Source organism: Numida meleagris, chromosome 5 (genome assembly GCF_002078875.1).
Source record: "Numida meleagris isolate 19003 breed g44 Domestic line chromosome 5, NumMel1.0, whole genome shotgun sequence".
In the NCBI taxonomy this organism is placed as follows: Eukaryota; Metazoa; Chordata; class Aves; order Galliformes; family Numididae; genus Numida; species Numida meleagris.
Window position 1 is genome coordinate 49,443,764 of NC_034413.1, and position 27,618 is coordinate 49,471,381.

At 38.2% G+C, this 27,618-nt stretch overlaps 1 protein-coding gene across 9 annotated transcripts in view; it reads right to left on the bottom strand.

Annotated features, from left to right (window-relative positions):
* Positions 1-27,618, bottom strand: part of OSBPL6 (oxysterol binding protein like 6) — a 96,669-nt gene that overhangs the window by 46,384 nt on the left and 22,667 nt on the right. For all 9 annotated transcript variants that reach the window (XR_002439638.1, XM_021399721.1, XM_021399722.1 and 6 more), the window contains one exon: positions 6,226-6,461. Coding sequence is in view for 8 of the 9 variants with exons in the window: in XM_021399721.1 (XP_021255396.1) it covers positions 6,226-6,327 (102 nt within the window). In the remaining variant the exon portion in view is untranslated. The remainder of the gene's footprint in view (positions 1-6,225; positions 6,462-27,618) is intronic.

Here is a 27,618-nt window from a genome sequence, read left to right on the forward strand (position 1 = left end):
AAGGACTGATATTTCTCTAAACAGTCCCAGGATAATAATAGGTTTTATTAATGCTGATGTAGTAGAAGAAAATGAGGGGGGAAAATCCCCATAACACAAGAAAATTTCTGTGCTATGCTCATTTGTTAACTAATTCAAGAATCCATGGTGAGTGACCGTGAATACATGGAGTTTTCACCCTAATAAATGGTTGTAAGCAAGTGTAAGTTAACATAAATCAAGGACCATAAAGTTGGTCACTTGCCTAAAAACATGTCTAAGTTCAGAAAAAGAAAGGCCTTTCCTGGGGCTCCCTTTCTCCTCCTCCTTGTGTAAGCTACCCACTTAGACTCTCTCAGTACCATTTAAACTTTCAGATACACAGTACAATAACATGAGTAGCTATGAAAAAAACAAGGGTCTTTGAAAGACTTTTCAACAGCATTCTTCTAATTTTGCTGACATCTTTTACTACTGAGGGAAAAAAAAGATACATTTTTGATTTAACATCTTCATTTTCGATGCTAGGATAAAGTATTTAGGAAAAACAGAGCAACATCAGAACAGCAAATAACTGTACTATGGCACGCATTTATTTTGCCTAATACATTTCTATGTCTTGAGTGTATATCCTTCCAATCTTGCACAAGTGTCTATAAAACAGGAGCCTTCATATCATGCCTGCCATCATCTCCATCTTTTTTGCTTTTGTGTCTTTTCTCTCCACTGAGGAAATGAAACCAAAATCATGCTTCCTTTTCTTTTGAAGGAATCATAAATGTCACATTGGAAGCACTGGACTTCTCAGAATTCATGCGTATGTGTATGTGCACACACTCCTCATCAATCTGCAGCCCACTAGAGATCGAATTAAAAAATGAATGCATACTGCAATAATCTCAGCCAGTGTTTGTGGACACTTGAACTGTACTACTTTATTTTATTATTTTGTTTAAGTCCAAGCTGACCTTTTAGTTTACATTGTCAAGAAAAGGAAGGGAGACTAGCCTGTGCAGGTGCAAGCATGGCAGAGGGGGAAAAATGAGATAAGGAAAGCAGGAGTGAATGTGTTCTAAAAATACTACTTTATCTATCTTAATTTGCATGGGTAATTGAGCTTTCATGCAAGCAATTCCCTGTGTTTTGTAACAGAAGATAGCTAAATAGGCCATTTCTAATCAATCTGACAGTCTAAAAAGAGAAATCTCTCTCCACTGCACATCCGTGAACCCTAGTGTGCCCACGTAGTTCTAGAGCCAAGGTAACTCCAGCAGCCACGTTGGTGGGCTCAGACAAGATACACATATGGCCCTATGGGACAACACTGCACGTATGCACACAATCATTCTTGACAACCGGATCACTTGGAGATGACTGCTCATGGATTAAGTTCACTGTTAACCACAGAAGTGACAAACAAGGAATCTAGCAGCCTGCGAGTTATGATTTCCTTCAAGACAAATGCTATGTCATTGAACACTCACAGGAGTGTCCTATATCATAAGTTACTCCATTCCTCATTTCAGACATTTTTTTTTCAGATGCTGAAATAAAAGCCACTGTCTTCTGAACATAATGAACATTTTCAGAGCGTTATAAATGCAGAGCATTATCAAAAAAACTTGTAGAGTAGCAGCAGTTAGCTGATTTAAAAAATAATTGCATGTTTTTGTTACCAATTTTACCACTTCATTCTTTGGCTCTCTCAGAAGAATTGTTTGCTCCAGCGAGTTGCTGCCATTTAAAGTATTTATTTAACACTTCCTGCGCTAATGCTGCTTCATCTGTGTTATCCTGAAGAGAGTTAATTAGGAAAGAGAGAGCAAAAGAGAATTACTTCACTGCAACAACAGTACTTGGCATTTAACAGCATCTTCAATTTGAAACTCTCAAAGAGATTAGCAATTATTATTAAAATAATTCTCACAAACTATTGAGAAGCAAAAATACTTATAAAAGTCTACACTTTGTTACAGCACAAAGCTAGGAATAAAGTTCTCTGTTGTCAGGTCTGTATATTAACTACTGGACAACTATCTGTCCTTCATTTCCTTTCCTTTAAAGTCATGGAATGACAAAAGCAAATGAAATTTACAGGAAACCATCAAGAATTTTTTTCACCAATTTCATATCAGGCTGTCAGCAGTGAGCAAGAGTACTTCAATTGAGTTTCTACTTGAATACAGAATACAAATGTCCTCAGACTTCTACATGGAATATATTATATTATACTGTGTTGCAATCTTTTTTGAGCAACAATTTCTGAGGCACACTGAACAGACAGGCAGGGATGGTAACAAGGGCCATCATCCATAATGTCATTATTTATGAGGCAGAAATCTCTCATAGAGACAAAAAATGTCTTTGATATTGTAGCACTGATCATAAGTGGTCATAAAGAGAAAGCTGAGTTTGAGGTAACTCATCAATGTACTAAAAATAAAACTAAAAAAAAAATCAAACTAAGCAAGCATTAACACTCCCTCTAGCCCTTTCATCAACTCTCACACACCCAGTTACTCTGAGTGTCCCAGAAAAAGCACCAAAAATGCTAAATGAAATAGTGCAATGAAAAGAGAGATTCTTTCAAACAACTTCAACTGCCAGCAAGCAAGATGAACCTGTGTACATGAAGTGCCTCATTCTGCCAACCTAGCTTATCAAGCAAAAGATGCTGAAATCCTTATTTAAAAACAAACAAAAAGAACCAATCAAACAAACAAAAAAATCGTTTTCCTTCAAAGCCCCCACCTTTCAGTCTACATATATGGCTGAAAGACAATATCATTTGAAATATGAAGGTTTACCTAATAGAAAGATAACCATACAAGGCTAAATGCACCAGGACTAAAAGCTATTCCACTTTTGTGTTTGCTGTATGGGAAAAGAACCAAGGTTTTCTTGAAACAGTAATGGGACAGAAAGCAACAGAAAGAGATAACAGCTGATCATGCCTCCTCCTTAAAAGAACAAAAAGAAAACTGAGACATCAGAAGACAAGTCTCCAGATTGAAAACACCAGATGCTGCTAAATTCACTTTCCATCATGTATTAGCTACCCTTTAGATGGTGGTCAGAAAAGTCAAATTCTCATCTTTGTTCACAGTTTCATTATTATTACTCTTCTGTATCACACACTCTTTATTCTGTGACTGCAGGTTTAATAGTTTGGGGTCAGGCCCCAATTTACAAAACTGCACAATGTTAACCCTATAACATACTTTCCATCTCAGCACAATATTACTGCCTATGCATTGCAGTGAATATATAATGATATAGTCCGCAGTACAATTTGCATATTTAGTCAAGAACTAAAATATGGAATATTCATAAAGAGTTTGCAAACACGAGATTGAATGCATAACATATGCTTTTACAAAATGTAGCTGCACTTCCTCCAAACAGTGCTAGTTTGCCTGCAATTGATGGAGGCTCTATGCTCTGTTGCTTCTCTCTGCAGTGTTCCCATCAGGACAACACAACTGCCCTGCAGCACGGCTTAGCCCAGAGGTTAAACAACAGAGGCTTGGCCTGGGCCTCTCTGATCATCCAATTAACCAAGATTTAGAGGAGAACAAATGACGCTGAAATTCCTGGGATGACGAAAGTTTGATCCCACTTTTTTGGCTATTGCTGGTTTCAATATACTCTGTTCATTTATCAATTACTTAGTCATGGAAGCTGCAAATTGGCAATGTCAAAGCTTTTGCTGACTGCTAATTCTCTTAGGTGATGTATATTGCACAAATAAGAAAGCCACATTAAAATGCCAGAATTATATACAGCATGACATTTTCCACTCTCCCTGAGATGATTTATCATAGTCATGTTCACACTCATTCAGCCTCCTGCACCATAATTTATTGGGAAACTGTTCCATAATTGCTGATGTGACTTTGACAAGACTTATATGATGGGAAGACTTCAATTATTAACCATCTAGAAATATCAAGTGTTATCCTCACATATGACAATGAAAGCTATATTGACACTTCACCCAGTCACATCACTTTGCACATTCATACAGATTACCCCTTTAGGGAGGGTGCTTTTTTCCCAGCTCCTATGAAGAGTTCAAGGAGGCAGTAAGACAGAACTTTCAAGCCTTTTCAAAGCAAAAACCAAGAGCCCCCAAACCAAAATCCCTTACAGCTCCAGTCATGATTATGTTTAGGGGATATCCTACAAAAATCAAAATGTATACAAATAATGCCACAAGTGAGGAAAGAAATTAGACATACAATTGTGACAGTAGATAGTACAACGAATATGCGTGATTTGTCGCATCTAAAAATACATACAGAGGAAATACTTGCATGTTCACTTTCTTGGGTATAGTACCATTGCATCTCATGCTGTATTGCTCACTCCAACTGCAGAAGAAAATTGCTGATCCATTCATTCTCCTCAATATTTCTCTGCCTCTAACACTCAAAACACCAAAACGAATGCCTGGTATTCTTTTCCTTTCCATTCCACTTTTACGTGCCCAGATATACTTGTTAAGTGCCTTCAGACATTATTGGATCCAAGATAGCTCCAGATGCACCATCACACCATCAACCTCTTCAGACTATTTTAAATTCATGCTTCACGTTTCAGTGACCAAATATGGACTTAAAGTTAAGCATCCATTTTGTTGTAATGACAGGTATACCTTACACTACCCTGTTGCCATGGTAACAAATATGGTAGCTGCTAGATTTATGGTAACATGTATTCCCAAAGGCAATTTTTTAAATTCTCCCTTGCACAATCCTACCTAACTACCTAATTGCAAACAATATTCAGAGGATATGCTCGTAGCTCAGCAGCTCTCACAAGTCCTGCATTCTTCCTTGGGTTTAGCTGCCGAAAGATAAAACATACTGACGCTTCAAACAAAAGGTATCAAAACTCTGGATTTCAAATGAAACTAGTGAAAAATTAAGAGGATACCATACAGTAACTAGAATGCAACTGAATACAGCTATCCCTATTTCTATACAACACAAAAGGGAAAGTATTCATCATCTGTCAACAAACCTCTTTTGCCTAAATTGAAAGGCATTAGAAATTCTTTTTAAAATTACAGACACATTTTCTGCCTGTTAACAAACACATATCAGAATTCTTTTCACTGTTTAACATTTTAAACATATTTGATGGTGAGACTATTTACATTCAAAGCCACAAATGTTATAATTTTCACAAAATTCTTTCTCTTCGGAGTTTTACAAGTCAGGTAAGAAAAAAAAAAACTACTTCAGCAGCAGCTGAGTAAAAAGCATCCCAGCTGGCATTCAAGTGGCTGGGAAAACCTTCTTAAGCTACAGTCATTCAAGTAAATGTATACCACACAAACTAATTAAAGTTCCTTTTCTGCCGCTTTCTCTTGTTAAGATGAAAAGAAGAGAGCACTGCATTAATGATAATATTTTCACAGTTCTTTTTAAACAGGATGATGTTAACTTAAAAGCTGATTGAGTATTGAAGATTTCCATAAGTCCAAGTTTCAAAGTATGTTTTTGTTCTAACAAAATTTTCAATCCCAAATACTGCATTTATTACAAGCTGTGATCTGTGATAGCAGCTCTGACACTTTCCAAAAGGCCCCTCATGCTGGAGCCAGACTGTACAGCCAGTCCACAAAAAAAAACACAGGAATGCATTGGTTGCTGTGAAAGAAAGTAATACAGCCCCCATCTAAGAAGGATCCTGGAGAAAAAATGTGATTCATTCACATAAACAAAAGTCTAACATAATTGGACTGCTACTACATGACATGGAGTGATCAGTGTAAATTTGTAATAAACGAAATTATATTTAAAGTCTTAGGTGCTTCCATGAAGGATTAACGATATAACATTTAAATTGAATTGAAATACAATCTTATGAAAAGTTGACACATCTCTGCAGTTCAATTAACAAAGAGATATTTATTGATAAGGAAATAGAGTCTGAGCAACTGTAGGCTCACGCTGCCAAAGATCCCACCTCCAAAAGTTGTCAGAGCTCACTTCCTACTTGTTCACATGATTATATTCTTGCTACAGTAACTACACTTAGTGCCCATGGTGCTTCTAAATCTTTTTTTTAATCAATGTAGGAAGTGGGGGAAAAAAAGAAGCAACAGCTCTTGGCTATAGTCATCACGTCCAGTGCTGTGAACAAAAGTATTTAGAGTCAGCAATAATGAATTGCCACTCTACTGGAATAAATGAATAATTTCATCAGATGTTTCAAATGTCAGGATTTTTTCCTTACCTGCCTCCTATCCCTCTGAGACGATGACGAAGAGGAGGCACTTCTATGTGACGGAGTGGATGTTTTGTGAGCAGGAGATATACTCTTCTCCTCTGAACTCATCTTTGCCGCAAACTTGCAGTAATGATCTTGTGCTCTTATCACTCATGTACAAAAAGGCAAGGGATACTCTTCTGCATTCTTCCGTTTCACAGTTTATGGAGATCCAAAAGAGTTCAAACTCAGTTGTACTTCACCTTAATAAAAAAAAAAATGTGAAAGAAAAAGAGAATGAATTCACCTTCACTCTAAAACATTTCTGCACCAAAGAAATCTGTTGACAGTCACTAATCCAACTGATCTCCCAAATTTTTACTTCTTTTCCTTATTCTAAACAATACAAACACAATCTCACAGAAGATAAAAATGATATTATGTTATCTCAAAAAACCTCAGTGGAAAGGCTGAGGCAATTCACAGCAATTCTCACGCAAAATTTAAGGGGCCAATATCCCACCTCGCATGATATTGTAACGCCACCGATTAACTCCTCAGTAGCCACACCAGAGATGGATATGCCTGAAGTTAACTGCAGCCAATGGAGAACCCACATCAGATTGGAGAAAAGTGTGAGGAGGAAAGAGCAGCAGGGAAAACTTCTGAACTGACCATAACCCATCATCCATGCCCTGGCAAGGTGTTGGTTTAATGTCTTCGATTTCATTCTATCCAAATCTATTTCATTTAGCAATAAGTTCACTTTATTTTCGCCAGGCTGAGTCTGCTTTGCCCACAACAGCAATATCTCTGTCTTCATTTCACTCCATAAGCTTTTCCATCCTATTTCCTCCTCCCATCTCACTGAGCTGCTGCATGGGCACCTGGCCACCACAGTCACACAGGCCATTCTCTCTCCTTCCCACTGCCATGCGCATTACCCCTTGACAAGTTCTCTCTCACTGACATCTCTCCACCCAAATCTTCAGTTACCACACAAAGCCAGAAAATACACAGAGGATATTTACACTAATTGTAAACATTGCTAAACGTTGTGATACACCACAACAGCTCAGGTCAGTTCCCAGGCCTTAACAGATTACTCTGAGCTTGCTTCAGCTGATAGAGCCTGTGTCTGTTCTTCTACCAGCCTTGGATAAGACCATTCACTGAATGACGCCCTCTGCTTGAAACTATCATCCATCTTCTCCATTGCTCTTTTCCTAATTAGGAATCACAACGTCCTTCCACAAATGCTGTTGTGACAGCACACGAAGAGTCAGCACAGCACAGCTGGCTTTAGATGGGTGTGGAGAAAGGTGCTGTCATGCGCCGTATTTAATGAGATAAGGACAAAACACATAACAACATTCAGACATGACCGTTGCCTCAAGAAATTATGACATGCTGAAGACAGAGCTTTAGCTTCTCTGGTCACAACGGATGTCCATGCAAGACTATCTTCCTAAACCCAGATGAAGCAGCTAAATAATCACACTAAATTTTGCAGCCAGCAGTTTCAGAATACTGCACCCTAACAAGCACTCTTCTGCTGGAGTGAAGTTCCATGATGACTCGTAAGTGACAGATTTCATGTTGCCATCCGGTTTTTGGCAGCACTGAAAAATTCATATTATTCATGAGCAGAGTCTGAGCAGTATCGCAGGTCTTTTGTATGTCCTCTGCAGGAATAGCATCTAATAAGCAAGTCATTTAAAATGAAAAAATATATATACACCTTCTCTGGTTACTGTACTGTGGAAAGTGAAATAACCTCAATTTATTACTTTGTCAGTACTTTTGCAAACATGAAACTCATCTGCACCCTGTGGATGAGTTTTCATCTCCATTAAGGAGCCACCTATGGCATTACAGACCCGATAACATCTGCAGAGCCCACACAGAATACCAGTGGCATGGCTGGGAGGGCATGGCTGTTCCACCAGCAAAAACTGCCCATACAACCTGAACTTCTTGACAATTTTTTTTATTCCTCTCTGGTTGAAACACTTCTGCTAGAAGAAGAAGCCTAAAAAGATATGCTGGAGCTGCTCCAGCCAGCTATGAGACAGAGGTTGCAGGAAATCACTAAGGCTCACTAACAATTTAACTGGCTTATTAGATGCAAAATGGTATTGCTAGTAACAGAAGGTATTTCTAGTTTTTACTTAGTTTTTCTACTCTGAGCAAATGACCTACAAGTCCTTTGTGGCAGGCCCAGCAGTGGAGTTGATGAGGATAGATAAAAGAGCTCCAGGAGAAAAGCTTGTGTAGCTGACCCCAGGACCTCCCTAGAGTCCAGCAAGCTTCCCCCTGGTTGAGCCAAGGCTTGCTGGTTAATCAGGCAGCAGAACTCCACCTGAGGCTGCGGGCACAGACCCAGCCGCCAGTTGTTTCAGAGAAGCTGGCTAACTCTGCAGCCAAGTCCCCAGGCACAACAGAACTGGGCTCCCCTCTGCTCTGCCCTGCTCCCACTCTGAATCATCTTCTGCACCCTGCTCAGCTACTCTGCAGCCTCAAAAGCAAAAAATAAAATAAAAAAAAATTAAAAAATAGAACGCAACAAAACAACAAAAGCAAGCCATCTTCCAGAGCGGCTGTAGTTGTTCTCGTTTTGCCACTCCTGTTTGCAGACTTCCATTTGCATTCTGTTAAAATTAAGGTTCACATACGATGGCACTACTGTGAATCTAGCATTTTTAGATCACTTGGATGAAGCAAAAAAAATACTAAACATTTTAAAAACATTCAGTATTAGGTCAAATTGTCTTTTCTTGAGAAAATACAACTTACTAAAAAGCACTGAACTTTATCTTTCATAGATGAAAAATGCACAGAAATGAGCAGGGAAAGCCAACATTTGGCTCTAAGGAATAAATGAACAGCATTTGGGAGGGTATTAACCAGCAGTACAGTTTTTTGTAAGAAATAAAGCTGCACAACACATTTGTTTAGGAACTTCAAAGTGAAAGCATAATGAAGTTGCTCTCAGAGAGGCCCTCCCTTTCAGCCTAGCATGCCAGGAACCGCTGATCTAGCTGAACAGCATTTCCATATCCTACAAACTCATCGGGCAAATTTCAGCCAAAGATGTGCACTGTCAATGACACTCAAGACCTATGCAATTTTCCTACAAATCAAAACTCAAATTATAAAAATTAGAAAAAGCAGAACATAGAAATAATAATCCCAGTTCACAAAGCTGTGCAGAACCATCAAGTTATGAAACAGCTAAAAGGACAAATTTTCATTCACTTTCAGCCATGAGGTCACTGAAAAAAATTTTAGCAGAACAGCCTTTGGGGCTGTAAAAATCAAATGCTTTTTAAAACATCTGATCTTCACTCAGTCGACGCGTGGAAACATTTATATTTAGCTTTGGCACAGGAGGATGGCGATCTGGCACTTCAAGTGTGTTTTTAAGGCTTTTGGGAAGCGTAGGTGCTGTTGTAAGAAGCAAATGCAAAGCTAGCAAGTGGTACTCAGCAGAAACAGTCGGGTTTGAAATTCTTTTTTTTTTTTTTTAAGGTATTAAAGCCAAATGAAACAGCGGTGTACATCCAAGCCAAACTCCTCAGCGGTTCTGTGGTGCTCCCCAAGCACTTGGAGCCCAAAGCTAACCAATAGCTCTCTCAAACCACACTGATTTATCAATCGCCGTCTCTCACAAAGATGCATAATACTAAAACATCCCCTTCACACTTGAAGAAGCAAACATTGCTTCTTGCCCTATTTAACACCAGCAGTAACTTCAATACAAAATTGCTATTACTTACACATAGAAATTTCTGATGGAGGAGCAGTTCAGGGTCAAAAGTTAAAAGTCAGAAGTAGGATATTTGAGAAAATGAGCAATATAAGCACAACAAAAATATTAACATGAATTAGCAAGAGCTAGCACTGCTAGCACCGAGGCTTTTTCTATTGTTCTTGCACACTGAGTTTGGATTCTGCTTCTCTCCATTGCTAAGAGCTTATCTTCCAATTTTGGCTTAAAATTCAGGTAATACATCTTTTTCAGAGCATGGTAGAAGGAATAAATGTAGTGAAACTGATTTAAAGAGATGCTTGTCTCTCTGTAACTAAGATTGAAGCAAACAATTATAAATCTAATTTTTTGATGAACCAATTCAATTTACCAAAATGAAACCAATGCTTTTGAGGCATTTTTCATGGGCTTTTTTCCATCCATCACTGCCAATTTTGCTATTGCCTTCACTGGAAACACAGACAAGGTACATACTGTGGTAGAATATTCCTACAATATTTCTAGAAAATAAAGAAAACCTAAAATAACAACATCAAAAAACAATGATGTTAGGATCTTGGGGACCATCACCCTAATATTTGTGCATTTGTTCTAATACTATTCCCTGACTAAGGCCAAAACGTTTCACTCACTGCAGGAGGCCAATGTTATCATCCCCATATCAGAGCAAATACATCTTCAACCTGAAAGTATTTTCACTGATTTCAGTTGTGCAATTCAAACAGAATGTCATTATCCAGCATAAATAAGGGGGACAGAATTGGCCGATGGATACTAACTGCTGCTTACCCAGTTGTCATTGACCTGTAGGCTGCAGTTTGCACCACAACAGCTAAATCCCTCATGGACTGCTAACACCCACCATCAGTTTAGGGCATCAGATGATTCGGCCCATCAAATCAAAGCTTGCTTCGAAGCTGTTTTGCCCCAGTTTCCCAGGGTGGGAAATATAATAATTACTTCCAGAGCATAAAGAGAGACGTGAAATTCAGACATCACACAGAGATTTAGAAGAGGTATGAATAGTGCAGCTATCTCACTATTGTTGACACCAGGTAGGGAATCTGTCCTTTCACAGCAGCTGGAGGTGCTCCATCACACCATGCCTGGTTGCCTGTGCCCATCATGGTGCGCAATCACAGCGTGACACGGCCTGGTTTGCAAAAAAAAAAATGCAACTGGAAATGATGAAAATGTACAAATGCATGACTTGCACAAATCCAGAGTTATAAATAAACCTGCATCTCATATTAACAGAAGTTTTCAATGGGTAACTCCAACTGAAATCTTAATTCAAAAAACAGATTTCTGCGACAAATGCAGTGCTGTTTCTCACTGGCTCTTTGTGTCCTCGGATGGATTATTTTCTGCAAGAATGCCCAGAACGCTTTATAGTCTGTTTAATAACCTATGCACTATTGGCATAATTTGAGAAGATAATTCAGGGTGCAGAATGCTGTTTCTGAACATAAGTGAGCTAAAAATATGCGGATGTCGCTGGCGTTCTTCCAACCAAAGCATCTTCACACTGATACGTCAACACGGGGTGTTTTTCATCAGGAAGGAGGAAGTTCTGTGTGGAGCTGTGCATCTGTACAGCACGTTCACTCTATACTCCAGCACCCAGCAGAGGACACCCCCTGTTCCCACATTACAAGGGATACACAACAGCATGTCCCCCCCCAAACACTGATTTCCCTGCAGGAAAATCCTAACCATGCTCCTGCTGCAGTACATGAATGCTGCAAACACAAGAATGTAATAGAAATAATATATCTCAATGCTGTCGCAATTCTGTGGCGGTTTCATAGACCATTAATGGGAAATAAGCAATTTTTCTTTCTTCCCCTCTCTCAATAAAATTGCAAATCAATCACTTTACATCCCCTATTTGAGAGTCAGCCACATGAGCATTTATGATTCAGCTGGGTGAGATGAGCTCTGTAGCATGCTCTAGGTGTACAGCGACAAGAGAATTAAAAAACAGTGTGAAATCTGATCGATAATCTAACCCAAAGAAGCTGAAAGATGAGCAAACAGAGACCACACAAGTAACCTAGCAAACAATTCTGCAGTTGACAATTTAACAGTTGCCTTTGGTAACGAACAGCCTCATTTGCTAACCTGAGGATAGTGGCTGTGCTGTTCTTTAGTTATACTTTCTATTGATCTTTAGCCAAACACTGAGCAAAAATTACTGTCAGATCCTGCAGCTCCCATCCATCCATCTGGGAAAGGACTGTCACCAGACTGCCATCAGCACAGAAATGTTGCTGCTTCTGGCAACATCAGAAATAGCCGCTCTGCATTCAAGGTTTGCTGTACTTCTGTGTCCTGTTAAAAATGATTCATTAAAAAAACAATGCTGAAAAAAAGAAAACAGAAAACCCCACTCCTTTCCTAATAGATTTATCACTTTATCAACTTTTTAGGAAATGGTTTTATCCAATTAATTTTTAGATATGTTTTAGTTACAGGCTTTGTCAGAAATCATAAAGAACCAGTTCTGGACTCAGAAGAATTACTGACAGAATTTTGCATGTTCACAGAATGGGGAAAAAAAGAAAAAGAACAACCCACAACCTTTTCTTTTTTAATCCAGAAATTCAGTAATCCCCATCATTTAAATCACTTTCCCACCCTTTTTTGGCACAGTTGTAATAGCAGAATTGTTCCAGTAATAACTTTCAAGGCTAATACTCAGCTTAGTTATCAAAAGTCAGGTCGTGACTTTCTGACCAGTGAATTTTAAACCCCAGATAGATACCAACACAACACTGCTGATCTAAGAGAACACTGATCATTTTTAGGTCCAGTATTTGTGAAGAGGCACAAATGAAATGCTACAGGAGAAGTTAGAAGTCTCCTTGCACTACATATTTTTAAGATAGAAGATATTAGAATTCATATGGCTACATTACCATCACCTCGTTCAAGTATTATAAAAGTTGTATATTCGAGGTTTAAATAACAAATGCACATCTAGTTTTCTGATGCCAGACAAAAGCAGTTATCTGCAAGCTCTTCCTAGATCAGATTATTAACTGGCCAAGATACAATGTTTAAGAGTAAAGTCTAAACCTGTACCACTACTCTTAGTTACGCTACCACCTCTATTAAACTGATACTCAATAATGCAGCCAAAGTGATGGAAAAAAGATACAAATTTCATAGCAGCTACATCTTACAGCCCCACGTTAAGACAACCTCCACAACAAGTATGTGTTGAAAGAATTATAAAAGAAATTAAAATGAATTAACATGGCATTTCCCAAACTGGTGACTGTTCTTATTAAATGTCCTTAGGTTTTGCTTTGGGGATGTCCTACATAGAAGTATCCCTGGAATTTTTATTTTTTAAGGAGTTCTGTTTCCTTGCATAGTCTCCATCACTTAAAGCACTTAAGCCACATTGCCACACCAGCAACCATCTCTGAGATGCTCTTTAATGGAACTTGGTGCCCTCCCAACACTTCACACCTGGTATGATTTAACATCGATGTGTAATTTTTTTTTTCAGAGTGGTAATTGCATGCATATATGTCAGTAAAATACACCATTTTGACAGACTTCATCAAATAGATGGATGAGGTCAAACAACAGATAATCAGATTCAGACGAGAAGAGGTCAGTATGGCATCTGCCTTTCCTATTTTCTGCTTGCCTACACAATTAAGCAGTTTTCCACTGTTCTCAAATCCCTGAAGCACACATGGCAATTAGTGGCATTTCAGCATTCCAAATCTCCAGCTTCGAAGATAATTTCAAAACATGCCTTCACCTCATATCCAGCCTCTGAGGATTGCTTCAATAGCTGAAGTGACTGTAGGATTTTCATTAGGACTCCTTTGTTGTTTCTCATTTCTCAGGTTGCCACTATAATAGAATATTATTGATTTGCATGGCATGGAAATTTTTGGCATAATACAGAGGCAGCATATTGACCTGTGTTATATGCACTTGTAACAGCCTGTTGTGAGCAGAGTTTTAAGCACATGTACATACTTACAAATACATAAATACAAAAACGCACTGTATCCCAGTTAGATTAAAAATGGGAAAAATTAAATGCTAGATATTATCACCCTTTCTGAGATGACATATGATTCAAACACCCTTAAAAGAACAACAATCAGAAAAAAAAGCACCAACCATCCTTCCATCTCATTTTCAAACCAAACACATATTGAAGAGATTTTTGTTTCCATGAAAAGAATGAAAAATTTTCAAAGAATGAATTTTCTCAGGCTTTTAATATAAGATAGAAAGAGACTGAAAATTGTAATTAATCAAAGCTCAGAAAATGTTTTAAAGAAGAAAGGGAGCAAGTTTCACGTATTCTGATTTTTTTATGGATAAAACAACACAGTTTTCAACGAATTCTTTCTTAAAAAAGCCTCTTCAATAAATAAATGGACAGATAAATAAATAAACAAATAAAGAGCAACCCCCTTTTTTTTTTTTTTTTTTTTTTTAGCTCTGGGCAACTCAGACAAAGCAAGAACAATTTAGTAGGTGGAAGACTCAGTTTGCTTTTATATACGAGTTTCAATTGGGCAGTGATCTAAAGCACAGAACTTGATTTCCTTTACGAAAGGAATACAAATGTGTTACGCAAAATGCTTCTGAGCTTCCAGAGTGTAGGAGCGTGATACATGCTTGTGGTGCTTGAAATTCATGTCTGGATGCACTTTACCACCCATGTTTTATAAACTGATTTCTCATTTCTCTGAATGTTGTAGTTCCACTACCTCATCACCTTTATATTTTTGCTGTATGTTTCAAATCTACCACATAAAATGTAGATTTCTCAGAGCAAGGTAAGAAGTGCCTCTTTTATTGATCTGGAATTTTGAACAGTGCATCATCAAATGTTTGTAGGGAGGATGACACAAAAATCACTGCTATCTCAAAGTGCAGTGTATTTATGGGAGCAAATACAAGGTTGCTGTTGGAGTTTGCTCAGGTCACAGAGGATGGAGGCACAAAATTGGAAGATTAATCGGAGCTTCCATGGAACCTAGTTTTTGGGGTGCTAAATTGAAGGTCACATCCAGGAACTAAAACCAGAGTACAGTTACACAATGGGAATTTCATTCTTGAAAGCAATTAGCTGGACAAACATTAAGTATCACAGCTGATCAGAGCTGTACGAGATAATATAGTTAATAGCTTACGTATAAACTGGGAAACATCAAAAAGGAATACGGAGGCTGAATTACCTCTATGACTGCTACTAAATCACTGTGTCCAGTTTTACAGCCAACATTTCAAAAACATTCACAATTCAGTTCAAGAGAGAACCATGAGCATGATGACAGGAATGAAAAACACTGCCACTAATTATTTAAATAGTTTATGGAAGTCAATATATTTTGTTTGACAAAGAGAATATTGAAGGGTCCTTGCATGACAACCCATAGCCCACTACAAAGGGGAAAAGGAATTTATTAGTAGAATTCTTCTCAAAAGGTTTAACAAAATCTACTGGGACAAAAAAGAAGAGAGGGGAGTGGGCTAAATTAATGCAGTTTAGAGAAAAGGGCACAGATATATAACAGCAAGGATAATCGAACACTAATAAAACACATTGAAGCTTACAATGGGTACTTGTAGGGCATATTTAGATCAAGACTGGATATATTTTTTCAGTTTTAATTTCAATATATTCCAAAGATCCATCATAGCTTATTTGGAAGCAGGACTACATTCAGAGAAGTCTGATTCCCTATTCCATGGTATGAGGTCAGGCTACGTCATAATGTAAGCAAGCCAAACAATAAAAAGAAAAACACCGAACAGAAATTAAAGGAATAAAACTCTCTCTAAATCCTGATCTTTGGTGCACCCATTAATCTCTCCATTTGAAGTACTACAATTTTATCCTCATGTGCCTCTAGGCATTTATTAAGCCCGATCTTTTATATGGAACAATGTTAGTTGATCTTAAAGTCTAGATAAATATACATTCCAACAATTGCTAATATTTGAATTTCTTCTTTCATAAAGAAATTTGTCTTACTGACACACATTTAAAACATAAGTGTCCATGGAAGAGCCATTTTTATCTCTTTACTACTTGAATCTCTTTACACCTTATTCAGTGATGGTTTCATTAGAAAGACAGAAAAGAAAAATAAACAGTTATATGTTATGTCAACACAGTACCAAAAAACATCTTAAGCTCTTTACAAAACCATGAAGACTCACAGGTATGGCTAAAAACACCATGAAATGAAATAATCGCATTTGAAGCTCCTGCAAACTCTAAGATACATTGACTGGAATTCAGATGAACTCAGGAACAAGCAAGTTGCTTAAAAGTAGTTTCCTGACAGAAGAAATCAGTGGCAAAATAAACAAAAAAAACTTTCCTCTTAATACACAGTTATCTTTTGACTCTTCCATAAGGGAAGGCAGAATATTCCCTATCATCGCACTGTTATAAAATCCAGCACACATCAATAGTTAAACATGCTTAGTTCATCCTGCTTTTGAAATACTAATAAATACTCAGCTGCACTGACAGAAAACATAGCATAAAAACACTCAAAAGCAACATCTGCTATAGCAGGAACTCTACCTCCAACATTATTAGTAATTTCAGTTGAAATTACACTACACCTAAATTGCTTCCGCCTGTGTACAAAGCATGATCTAATATGAGAACAGAAATGCCCTCAAGGACCTTTCACATAAAAAATACCTCTACAGTCCCAGAATATTCTCATCATGGAAAGGCTGTATGCTGTCCAGTAGTCACTTGATTTCCAAAAAATATTATAGATAGAAAATTACTTCAAATATGTATTGATTATTATAGATAAACAGATTATAAAACCAGAAAAGACTACAGTGGCCATCTAACATAAAAAGGGTAAAGGGAATTTTCCAGATTAGTTCATGTTAGAAACAGCCCATATAACTTTGCATGCAGTGGCAGGCAGCAACCACAAATAATTTCACTGCATTATTAAGTATGTACATACCATTTCTCCTTTAAATATGCCAAATTTCAAACTGTGGCCAAGGAACTTTAATAAAACTTTGCCTTTACATGGAAGAGCTGCTTCTTTACACAGAGGAGCTCTCCTCAAATGCAAAATTTGCTTGTGCACGAATACATCGTATTTAGAACCGATAAAAGAATACAGGCATCTAACATGATTTTTCACAACTTTCTTTTAAGCTTTTTGCAAAGCTGGGAAGTTTTAGACAATAATTGGGTTAATTAAAAAATTGACAAACATTTTATAGACAGAAAGGCTGATAGGTCACTTCAGTGCAGTAGTAAGGTAATTCTCATGTATTTCACAGCACTTGCATGGTGCTGTGTATTTCTGCATTTCTGGTCCTCGGCATCTTGTCCAAACACATGGCAGAGGCAGCTAACAATCAAGTAATTGTCCTTCATCAGCTGTAAATCCCTTGAACAAACAAACAGCTTTTGTGGGCAGTGCTCCTCGCCCCTGTATGGACATGTGGCTTACATATTATTTCCTATGCTTGTGTCCCTGGACCACCAAACTACTCCTGTTTTCCTGTTTTGAGTCTTGGTTACCTGTTTAAGCACTGTCAGACACCTACTGTCTGTAAGGTGCCATTCCTGGTGATACCACGTGACAAGGTACCACTGCCACAACACTACAGGTGAGGAGATGGCTCCCAAACAGCAGACGGAGGCTGGAGAACGCACAGGAAGCACGAGCAGCAGGCATCATGTGCTTCAACAGTATCATGGCTAGAAGTAGGCTTGAGCTATTACTTACTCTGACCACAGATACATTTCACAACAGCCAATTGGTTGTACGTTCACATTAACCCACTCTACCAGTCTGCCATCAGATGCATGCAAAGCCGGTGTCGGCTAAGCAGGACATCGAGTTCCCAAAGACACTCTCCTTTGTGAGGCTGGGCAGGCTTACAAACTATAGCAAGAAGTTGAAGAGATAAAGGAAGGATCAAACTCCAAGAACACATAAGAAGAGTACAAAAGACTTTGGTCACAATTAACAACTGCATGGCAATAACTTGGCAATACAATAAATGCACCACCTGGCAAGCCGTACTCTTCCCAAATTTCTCTCTGCGATGGGAAACAGCTTCCCTCCTAACACCAAACATGGCTACTCTTTCGAACACCATATACAAAAATTCTGCTCACAACTCCCTATATTAGACACAGAACACTTACATTTAGTACCTTTCATTGCCCTACAGAAAGCACCCCGTGTTGGAATGCCCAGCTGAGAACTCTGCTTCATCTCTCTATAAAAACAACTTGTCTTTTAACATTTCAAGGGGTGATGAGCATTACTGAATGACCTGCTACATTAGCACTGCTTGCAAGATATAAAGTCAGTTTTTTTCTACTTGACTCGTGATAAACCAGAGTGTGTGCAACAGCAACAAGCAGTAAGACTGAGAGAGATATACGGGGAAACACAGTTGGGAAATTGGGAGCATGAAGCTCTGTCAATCAACAGAAAAATGGGTTACTATTACACAGGCTGAAGAGGAGGGCTATTTTGTGTTAGAAATCAACATTCACATCTACCAACCTCACTAGGTGCTTGCAAGCTATGTGATGCTTGGTGATGCCTCCATCCTCCAAACACCACGTGAATAACCTGTGTTAGCAAGTGCAGGCTTGTGGGGATAGCAGAGCAGCAGAAACACAAATCCATAACACACCAATATATATCACCCATGTCTCAACTTGACAGCAGCTTCACATTTCCCCCTGCTGCCAGCCTCACGACCCCAGTTCCCCACAATACTGTGTATCCCACAGACTCATCCCTCCATCCCCACTCCTGTATTTTCCATTCTGCCTCAGAAGACCATGAAGCATGCATCCTCTCCCTAAGACTCATTTACCCCTTCAAATTCCACGACCATGCCAGATCCTTTTCCTCTGTCTTTGTTTTGCTCCTCTCATAAATTCCATACAATCACGAACCTTGCTGCTTATCTTTCCATTTCTCACCCAAGCTATATATACATAGCACAGACTAGAAGGTCAGCTCACAGCAACAAATTCCTTTAAAACAATTTTTAACATATGCTTTATTTGCAGAAACCTGCTCTTCACAGCAGAAGCCATGGCTGCAGATTCAAGTTACAAGAAAAAAATATACCAAGCAAAAGAATTTACAAGCAGATTTAAAAAAAAAACAAAAACCTTCTGTGCCGTCCTAGTTTGCAGAAAAGAGGTCTATGCCCACCCTCTCTCCCTCCAGGGACGAGATATGAGGAGGTTTTACTTTAGCTTGAGCTAAACAAAATTTTGCTGGCTAACAAGCAAAAGTTGTCTTGTCTCAGCACTGCTAAACCCATCCTGCTCTATCACTTTATTACAAATTTGTAATTTTCTTTGCAAAAGGTTTGTAATGAGGGGCTTAAAGTGACACCAGCAACAATATCAGCACCTACAGAATGCTTTTCATCTGTAGCTCTCAAAAGCATTTTAAGGAGTTTAATTTTAGCATGGAGTCAAGTCAGTCACAGCAGATGCAGAGTTTGCATGTTGCCATCAATTCTCACAAAGTCCACATTAATGATCTGAAATAACAGTTCCATTCAAGCTCTAAATGTAAAGTGGCTGCCAATTATGCACAACACCGTTTGTCATTGTGCCCTAGCTGAATATTTACTGAGAGCTAACACATTTTCTTTTGTGCCCAAATGCAAGACTCTCAAACTGATCTCAGGAGAAAAATCCAAACCGCCTAATTTCAATACATTTTTAAAGAGGTCCAGAATAATCATTCAGTTTCACCAGTAAGAAACAAATTCCTTTCTTTTAGAAAAAAAATCATTTTTCAGAGTTGCATCTAATTTGCTAATGTTGTCAGCAAATAACTACTACCCAATGCTATCAACAAATATGAGGAAATTGGTATATTTATCAAAATGTAATATACATTCTTAACTAAAAACACCACAGAAATACAGTGTTCCATATTCATATTACTAATTTCTTAAGCTTGATCTAGCAGTCTATTAGCTGAGTAAAAGAAATACAGTTTTTATTTTTTTAAGGATGCATTGTAATTTCAAAAGTACATTTAAGTACACTGACAAGACGATTTGATAAACACAATTTTAAAACCTGATTACATAAAGTGAATTTAAACTTTTTAAAAATAGGTCCCACATAAAATGATATATTGCTCTTCCATCTCTAAATGCTACAGCTTCACACTTCATGTTTGTAGAAGTAGACGTCATTAGGGATCCTTCGGAGAGCTACTCAGAGTAGCAGTGAGGCAGACCAACCATGAAACTCGTAGCACGGTTAGACATGCATCACAAAAGTTGGAAGGGGAAAAACTGGGAAAATTTGTTTCTCTGGATGAGAGAAGGTGAATGGATTATTGCAGAAAAAAATTATTTCCATTTTTTCCTGTGCTCTCACAAGTGCCTCAAGTTGGTCAGCTGCTAACCAACCATGAACTGTCAAACATAAGGTTCAGTTGTTCAGACCACACTCCAGCATTTTGCCTTCTGACAGGCCTTAATGTCCTTCCCAGCAAAAAGGAAAGTCTTGCAGGAAGTGATGAAGTTAGTATATAGTGCTGGAAGAGGGCTCTTAGGCAGTCCTGACCATCTCCCTCCAATCAGCTGGCCAGGATGAAACATCAACCATGAGCCATGTGACAGCTTTTCATCAACCACTACCTCACCTAATCCATAAAGGAAAAGCAAGATCTCTCCCTCCAATGCATTCAAGCTAGAAGTAGTATCAATTAAGAATGAATTTAGAAGAAATCTTCTGTCTCAACTCAAATAACTGAAAACTTCATGTCATCTACAATAACATCATGCTCTCTGATGCTCATGAACATCAATGAAATAACAGAATGACTTGACTTTTCAATCTCTTCTCTGTTTCCTGTTTTATAGGACAGATACTGTTATATCACATGCATGGAAATGCATTAAAAAAAACACGTAATATAGCAATGAACTGCATGGCTTTCTCCTAAGTAAAAAAATTGAATATTTCCTGCATGTGAGGTAATACGGGATTAACCAAGTACCACCAATCTGAAGTGGAAGCCTAAATCTATTGCCACTGTGGCTCATGGAAAGATCAACATGGCAGGATCAAGCAGTTGGCATTGTTCCTGCCTTTTACTACTGCAAAGCTGATTTTTTTTTTTTTTTAACTGTTGTGAAAGAAGTACTATTATCTCTTTATCAAAAAACTGCAAATAGAAGTGGAAAGTTAGAGGACATTGAAGTTACAGAAATCATCGGCAGAAGTAGGATTATGGCTAATTTTTCATAATAAAGTTTTTTTGCACACACACAGAACTTACTGCACACACAAAAAAGTATTAAAATACTAAAAAAAACTTGGAATGGTTCATTACAGTTGAAATGAAATATTTATTTACTGCTGTTCTGTAATTTGAATGATTAATGATTAACTTGAAGTCTCCTCATCTGCAAGTTAATTATGCAGATCACCCAAGAAAAGGAGCATTTCAGTAAAAGCACTTTCCCTGAATGGCCACGCCATTCTGAACAAGATTAGGGGGACACTTCCACCTGCACATCCTGGCTGACACCATATCGTAGATTGCCATATGCCCTTTTGCTATATATGGCACATAAAACAATTATTTACCAGTTTTTCCATTACCAACTCATTTAGTCATACTTTAAATAGAAAAAAAAAAATAGCAATAAAACACTTACATACTTGTAACTAGGTAAAATTAACCATCTAGGACAAACAACCAAGCAGGGAGCTGCTCCAGGTCTCTCCAAAAATCCCAGAAGAACTGCAGGGTTAGACAACAGTGTAGATGTTTGCAAGGATGGTCATTAGGTTATCCCAGCTCCTGGTGGCAATGCTGCACATGTGTTTTCTGCTCGGCACAAGAAGTGCTGGCAGGAGGGCTCATGTAAAGCACTCACCTGGCCGAGCAGCCCAATAGAGCTAAGGGGTACTGAGAAATTTTCACTCTCATTGGTTACACTAAGGTAACACTAAGGAGCCCAACTGGAAAAACAGCTTTTAGTATTGGGAGTTGCCTTGTGGAATGGGCCTATAAACACACCATGAGACAAAAAGGAAGGTCGTTTCCAAAATGTAATTTGGAGAATTCTGTTTTTAACTGAGTAATTTAGAAAAAAAAAAATTGCAAAACAAACTGTAAAATACCTCACCTTTGTGTCAAGCAAAAGAGGAAAAAAAAAAAAAACAGGCAAGAAAAGCGGTCCAATCCAAATTTAGCAAGTAGCAAATAACCATAAATTAGACCTCTGCCTTAGGAGTGGTGAGCAACTGCAAGCCAAGCTGCATCTGCAGAGAGGACGAAGGCAGTATGACCTTGCAGTATTCTAACCTTGCTCAGCAGTTCTCAAGATTCTGAGCAGCCTGCTAAAGAAAAGAAAGGCTGGTAATTCTGAGGGATTGTAATGGAAAGATAGGCTGAGAAGCACTTCAGAGGTGTAAAATTTTAAAAGCACCAAAGGAAATCTCTGAATTAACATGCAGCTGCTGCCTCAAATAGCCTGAGTGAAATGCTTGCTGTCCTGTACAGACAGGGTGGTTTGCGTACCAGTAACCCAGTGCATGGCTGTAGAAGTGCCAAATGCTCTCAGCACAGAACCAACCAGCTTGCAGCATTTTGTCCTAAACAAAACCTACTAGAATATGGCCCCAATTCATTTTCTCAAGTTTTCAGCAACCTACCAGAAGCTTTTACAATCAGGAAGTGTTTGAGGGACAATATAAGGCAGCAGCTTTGCACTCAAGTCCACAAATTGTTAGCAACAATGTGAAGCATTTCCAATTTGTATAACACAGAGACAGAAACGAAAAAAAGCGATTTTCTGTGGCACTACAGCAACAACTAAAAATGTATCATTAAAAATGCCCTCCTACGTGTTTATCCAGTGCTGATACATATCTGATTTCTAAATGACCAACTACAACCCCAGCATTGTACCTGAACAAAATCCCACTGCCTACTTCTTCAAGTATAGAAAGAGGCTTTGTATTACACATATCTATAATTTCACGGCTCAATCGTCAAAAATTGTCTCATTATGACAAATCCAACAACTATTTCTATTTATTTATTTATTTATAATTCTCACTCCAGATTCCTCTGCTTTCTCGACCTCTGGTACCCTTGCCTCAGCCCTCCCACAAAGTTTCAGAGCTAACAGGGCACAAGCATCTCACTCCGTATCTGTCCTTTGCTTTCCACTAAACATCCTCATCCATGGTTGTTTCCTTTGCTTTCCACCACCCATCTTGTCTCCACTAAAGGGATATGCATATGACAGCTGAACCAACATCTGTATGTTGTGCCACGGGAGCCATTAGTTTTGCAATGGTTATATTAATATACATCACAGACCTCAACCAAAACAATGTACAACCAGGTAAAGATTGATTTGTGCAACTAATATGTTTCAGAAATAAAACTGAATGGTAACCCCAGACATGTCAGAAACTATAAATTGTTGACTTGCAAGGGCATTAGAACCTACTACCCCAAACTCATCATGTACATGTTTTCATAATCACAGTTCCAAAGTGTTTTACTTTATTGGGGCAGGAGGAAATGGAGACATTTGGAACATGGACTACAGACAGATATGCACACACATGCATTTCTTTTTGCCAGACTCATTAAATCCCTTTTTTTAAATCTTTTTTTTTTTTAAATAATTATGTCACATTTCAGATGGGTATTTCCCTAACATAACAGATGCCCTACATTAGAGATGCTGTTGTTGACTGACTGCTCCTAAATATAGTCTTGCTTCTGCAGCACAGGAATGTAAATTCAGAGTGTGTACCAGAGCCACATCCACAGGGCAACACTGAGGTGAAGATTTCTTCAGTGCCAGGGAAAATGTAACTGGATATGAGGCTTTGTCATGGCCCAGAAAGGTATTTCTAGAATTATTCTTGTCTGCCTTTTAAGTGCTGTTCTGCACACTAACAAGGCATTAACAGGTTGTGTTTGTCACCATGTTCTGTAAAAAAAATGTTTTTTCTCCTCACACTGCACAATAAAACACTGTCCTGTCTGAAATGCTGTTCCAGGCACTAGGACATTACGCTGAGCTCTGCCACCAGCTCGTAGAGAACATCTCAGCAGGAGATAAGATACTAAAACCACTTTTACAAGAGCACAGACCTGCATTCCCAGACCATGATTTTGCATAGAGACTTAAATAAAAATCCTATTTCATCATTTATGATTATGCCCTATCATTTAGAAAACTAAAGAGCTTTTATATCAACTAACAAAGTAATTGTACATTGCGGTTATTTGCTTAAACAAGACATTTCAGCCTACAGTGGTTACCCTTACGAACCTGATCTCCTGTGGCAGCCACATGCCAATACCACGATACTTGCCATAAACCATATTAATCCACAGGCCAAACAATCAACGAGTAAGGATGTCACAGAGACTACAGCAATGTTTATTTTACCTGCTAGTTAAGGGTGGCTGACAACTTCCGTAGTCATGTCCAATAGATTTAGTGATAAAGTACAAACAAATGGCAAAGCGGAAAGCTTGTGATAGCTGCAGGAAGTATACAGGAGCTGCAAGATACAAGTATAAAAGGAATCTGGGGAAAGTTTTCATTGGTCATAAATATTTTCATAAGAGAACTTTCCAAAACATACATAAATTTAAACCCACCCCCATAAGGGATGGTAAATGCTCGAGGAAAGGCAACTTATGATCAAAGCCTGCAGTACCCGTAGGATCAGAATTGTGTTGAGCTTTCTTCTACAATCTCAGCACAGCAAAACTGAGTGATGAAATGCTGACATTGCAGATCATGTTCTTGAGATGCCACTTCTGACACAGCTGGCTTTTTTCCACTAAAACAACACATGGCACTGGGGAGAGGAACTAAAACAAAGAAGCAGCGAGTAGAAATACAAGGTCCTAGCATTAAAGGTGTTCTACTCCTTGGAATGAGAAGATATTCTTTTTTTTTCTTATCCTTCTACAATGGGGCAATGTTGCCTTCAGTTTCACGGAGGACAAAAGTAAGAACAGAAGGATTACCAAGCAACTGTATCTTAAGACTGCAATACTTAACGATTGCAGGATGATTCAGCAGATAGGAAGAGAAGGATGCACTGCAAACTTTAAGTTGCCTTTGAAATTTAATTCAGCCAAATAGAATGATTAATACGGCCAATCCTTTCAGAGGGGACATTGCATTAGAAAGAGTCAGTGAAAGAAAACATCAAGTAAAATATTCCAAGTTTACATTTTTCTATGCATATCTAGCAAATATTCAGTTATTTCCCTTGACCTGAAAATAGAAAGCTAAAGCAAATAGCTAAAAAAGAATATAGAGTCTAATATCATTTTATTTACCAAAAATGTTTGCATGTTGTCTGAAAACATTTATGAAACTACTTTCTAGCTTTATAATTTGTCCATTATAACTACATATTTTCATATTTTCCTCTCCTTCTCCTCCTGTTTCTTGTATTGATGACCTGAGGGCTTCACCAAGGTAGAACTGGCAATTAAACAGATCCCTTTTCCAAGAGAAAAAGCACTGATTTGTGAATGGCTTGTGACTGCAGGCAACACCAAGTCAACAGCAAATACAGAATATGACCCTGTCTAGCACACAAACAATGGTACCACTGTTTTTTTATTGTTGGTGGTGGGTTTTTTTTGTAAAGGTTCACTCAAAACAGGATAGTGAGGGACAAAGACAGGGAGCATGGATCTGTTCTGCCACAAGGAGTGTGCTTTTGTATGGCCCATGCATCAGAGCAAAAGGGTTGTCACATACATTTCTGTCGCCTCTCTCTTCCTCTACCACCATCTTTATTTATTTGCATGGTGACCAACTGTCATTTTGCTATCATGAGCAAAATAAACTTGAAAGGCAACAGTTCAAAGGTTTTTAGCACATTAGAGTAACCTATCATATATTGCACTTTATAAGTCAACTACTTTTGGTTGGTTATACAATTAGACTTCTTTCAAGAACATTTAACTAAAGCATTTATTTATTTATTATCGAGAGTTGCTTTCATTAAACTGAGATTGTTTTTTGAGGGTGATTTTCTTCATTACTTCATCCACTAGATAAATAAAATGTAAAAAAATGAGGTGCTAAGAGAATTTCATGTCCAGATTTCCAACATTTCATATTTTTATTCCATTCCGGCTTTCGGTATCATTTCAAAACCAAGCTTCTTCACAGATCTATTTTTTTTTCTTTTCCAGAGTCAGAAATGACTCATCACCTAAGTTATGATGAAGTGTTCAAAAGATGGTACATTTAATCAAATGGAATAGAGTCAAAGTCTTGAGGTATCCCTTCCTATAAGCACCTTCCAGCTATAAACACATTATCTGTTCCGCATATATATAAACTGAAGTTAGTACTCTTTCCTTTAAAACCTCCAATCATGACTCTTCTAGATAAAGTGGGGCAGGGGGAGGTTGGAACCAACATCACTACATTGAGTGTAGGAACAAACACAAAGCAATATATATATATATAATATATTATTTTATATAAAATTCCTTATGTTGTCCTGATCATGATACACCCCAATAAACAGTACTCACAAACTTTAAACCAAATATATTACTCTTTACTATGACGAAGCTGGGTTATAAGCAGAATTATCCAGGTAGCCCACACCTATTTACATGTCAGTTCTGCTCTTTTTGATCTAATCACTATGCATGTTGCACACCACCTATCATAATCCTCAGCCATTTAGCCACTGCATAGATCTGCCTGAACAAGCTGACAAGAGAAGTGGTAGTTGAAGTGCCTGTTCCTGACCACCAAAGAGACTAGTTTCTCTTCTCCCAGGTGGTCAGGAACTGGAGAGTGCAACTATTACTTCCATTCAGAATGGGGTTTGGGAAATCAGGGGGCTCAAAGCAGCATGGAGATATTAAAGAACAGAGAGCACAGGAAGGCAGTCATCATGTCATCACCTCAATACCTTTCACTGCTATTGAGGAATTAACCAAGCATTTCCTCTTAAAAGAAAATCACACAAAGAGATATTAACTACTACTCCAAGAGAAACAAAAATTGCTTGCAATTACATTTATCTCTGTTGACACAGTAACTAAAATGGAAGTTTACTAATACAAAAAAAAAAAAAGACAAAAATACCTACATTTTGCTGTTTTGCTCTACAGATTTGTATTTATTTCATTGAGTTTTCATAGTGAGAGAACATCAAACTACCTCTCTTCCAACTGTTGTTGTGCCATATAGAGGTAGCTGTTTGTATACCTCCAAGAACCCAAACAGAACTTATCTAGCACACAGAGAAAATGGTACAATGCATGCAGTTTCTATCAGGCCTAGCAGACTAACAAAAAATGCTTTATCTGTGGTATGCCTGGAATTGTCTCAAACCCTTGCAAGATAAGACCATTACCATGACAATGGGCTAAAGGCTAAAGACACGTTGGAGGGAGCCCTCTGGGGACAGAATGGCCTTGGTCTGTCCTGAACTCCTGTTTGTTGACGAAATTGTTGGTGAACAAACCTGTTGACAGCAAACCCCCTAAATCTAGCAGGCATGAAAGGATGCCCAAAAGAAGCTTTAGGAGACTTCAAGACTTTGATACTTTGGAATTTCTGAATGA